The 2,482-nt window shown below is 59.4% G+C and overlaps 1 protein-coding gene across 2 annotated transcripts in view; it reads left to right on the top strand.

Moving 5' to 3' along the window:
- Window positions 1-2,482, top strand: part of Vps28 (vacuolar protein sorting 28 homolog (S. cerevisiae)) — a 25,532-nt gene that overhangs the window by 21,689 nt on the left and 1,361 nt on the right. Inside the window, exons 3-9 of one of the 2 annotated variants that reach the window (XM_013033915.1) lie at window positions 163-234; window positions 573-601; window positions 724-761; window positions 967-1,056; window positions 1,720-1,825; window positions 1,932-2,033; window positions 2,389-2,442. In XM_013033915.1, coding sequence (XP_012889369.1) covers window positions 198-234; window positions 573-601; window positions 724-761; window positions 967-1,056; window positions 1,720-1,825; window positions 1,932-2,033; window positions 2,389-2,442 — 456 coding nt within the window. In that variant the 5' untranslated portion in view covers window positions 163-197. Of the gene's footprint in view, window positions 1-162; window positions 235-572; window positions 602-723; window positions 762-936; window positions 1,057-1,719; window positions 1,826-1,931; window positions 2,034-2,388; window positions 2,443-2,482 lie in introns of those variants that run through there. The other variant, XM_013033916.1, reaches the window with a different exon arrangement.

The raw sequence follows: 2,482 nt of genomic DNA, 5'->3' as shown, positions 1-2,482 counted from the left end.
CACAGTCCCCGCAGCCCCGGGCCTCCGCCGCACCGGCAGTCCCCGCAGCCCCGGGCCTCCGCCGCACCGGCAGCGCCCCATCTTCTTCCCCTAAGAGCCCGGGTCCCCTGCGCGGGAACGCTCCCGAGGCCCGAGTCCGGAGTCCGTGCCCGCCCTGCCCCACAGGTCTTCGTGCGGTGGCCTCGAGAGCCTAGAAGATGTTTCACGGGATCCCAGCCACGCCGGGAATGGGCGGTGAGTGTCCCGCGCGGGGGGCGGAAGGCCTAGCCATTCCCCTCCACCTCCCTTCACGTAGCCTCGGGCGGCCTCGGGACAGAAGAGATTACGGTGGAATGTGAAGATCCTTGGTATCTCGGGAGCACTACCCAGAGATTGTGAATTTATGTGCGCCGTACTTGGAGGCCACAAGCTAGGTGTGGTCCCTTGGGTGCTGGCCTGGCAGGCAGCCCCGCAGCCCCCTTGGAGCCGGTGAGGCACATCACAGCTCTTCTCATGTAACTGAGCCGGGGGTGGGACTAGCACCTCAGGGTCCTCATAAGCTCACCTGCCAGCTCCTGCTTGTTTTGTTCCAGCCCCTGGGAATAAGCCGGAGCTGTATGAGGTGAGTATAGTGGAGGCCTGCCTGGCTAGCACTGGCCTACAGCAGACATCTGTGGCTCTCATCCTGCTGTCCTTGAGTGGCTAAATGGTGGTGCTAGCTGACAGGCCCACTCTTTCTAACAGGAAGTGAAGTTGTACAAGAATGCCAGGGAGCGGGAGAAGTAAGTCATGTGCTGCTCCCAGCACGTTTGCTGTGCCCCCCCCCACCCCCTGCCACATTTGTGTTGGGAGCCTCCGCCAGGGATGGGGACGAGGTGCCAATGTTTTTGCTGTAGCCGTGATCTGGAGCAGGAATTGGCCACCTCAGACACCAGAGACCTGGGCTTCCAGCCTTAGGGTTGTGGCCTGATGGACTGGTTATCTCAGGTATGACAACATGGCGGAGCTGTTTGCGGTGGTGAAGACCATGCAGGCACTGGAGAAGGCATACATCAAGGACTGTGTCACCCCCAACGAGTGAGTGAGCCCACTGGCCTGTAGCCTCTGGCAGGCACCTGCTCTTTAGAGTCTGGGGAATCAGCAGGAACAGAGTCTGAGCCCAGGCTGCAGGCCGCCTAGTGCTCTGGGGTGGGAAGTCCTACAGAAGTTGAGAAGTAATCCAGTGTTAGAGGTGAGATGCAAATAGATGTAGTCCTGGCTCTGTCTGGAGGCCCAGAGGGCCTGACTGATAGAAGATCAACCTCAAAAAGTGAGCTAGAGCATTGGGACATTCAGTCTGACTTGGTGCTGGCCCTGTGGCTCTCTAGCTCTTATTCAGAGTTGTTATTTATTGTGGGATTTGGGGGGTCGCTTTGTTTGTTTTTGTCAGTCATTGGGGCTTAAATTCAGGTCCTGGATGCTGTCCCTGAGCTCTTCTTGCTCAAGGCTAGAGCTCTACCATTTTGAGCCTCAGGACCACTTCCAGGTTTCTGGTGGTTTATTGGAGGTAAGAGTCTCAAGGACTTTCCTGCCAGGGCTGGCTTTGAACCCTGATTCTCTGATCTCAGCCTACATGGCCTGTCTGTCCCCAATCCCTCAGAGCCCATGAGAACTATTCCAAGTCTGGAATGGCTAAAGGAGCACAGGAGGAGGGGCGCTCAGCTTGTCTGGACCCATAGCAGCAGATCCCTGTCTCCCTAGGTACACGGCAGCCTGCTCCCGACTCCTGGTCCAGTACAAAGCTGCCTTTCGACAAGTGCAGGGCTCAGAAATTAACTCCATTGATGAATTCTGCCGCAAGTTCCGAGTGAGTGAGCAGGTCCCTCCATCCTGCAGGAAAAATGGAGTTGGATGTCAGCACGCCCACCAAGGGCTGGCCTTCAAGGCTCCGTACCCTTGTCTGCTCCCCTCAGCTGGACTGCCCGCTGGCCATGGAGCGGATCAAGGAGGACCGGCCCATTACCATCAAGGATGACAAGGGCAATCTCAACCGCTGCATCGCTGATGTGGTCTCGGTGCGCACGCCCCACACAGGAGGAGGACCACGTGTGGGCCTGGGGGGAGGAGCGCCAAGGAGCACCCGGTGGGGACCCCCCCATAGCCGCATCCAGGGGGCTCTCCAAGGCCTGCCTGGCTTCCTGCAAACACCATGAGGGGACATGGACAGGACCTCCGAACACCCCCAGCCCCAAGTCCCCCCAGGCAGGCCACAGCCAGGAGTCCGGGCTTGGGAACTGGTGTGGAGGGAGGAAGGAGCAGGGATGGTGGGGGTGATGGGTTCAGCCCTGGACCGAGCTCTGCAGGGACCTAGAGTTCCAGGGGTTTCCCCACCCAAGTGGTAGGGGAGCCCTCATGTCCGCACTTCTGTAGCTCTTCATCACAATCATGGATAAGCTGCGTCTGGAGATCCGCGCCATGGACGAGGTACAGGACCGGACTGGGGGAGGGGCCGGGTGGGGGGGCA

Source organism: Dipodomys ordii, unplaced genomic scaffold, assembly GCF_000151885.1.
Source record: "Dipodomys ordii isolate 6190 unplaced genomic scaffold, Dord_2.0 Scaffold179, whole genome shotgun sequence".
Classification (NCBI taxonomy): Eukaryota; Metazoa; Chordata; class Mammalia; order Rodentia; family Heteromyidae; genus Dipodomys; species Dipodomys ordii.
This window is presented reverse-complemented; position numbering and strand designations above follow the sequence as displayed.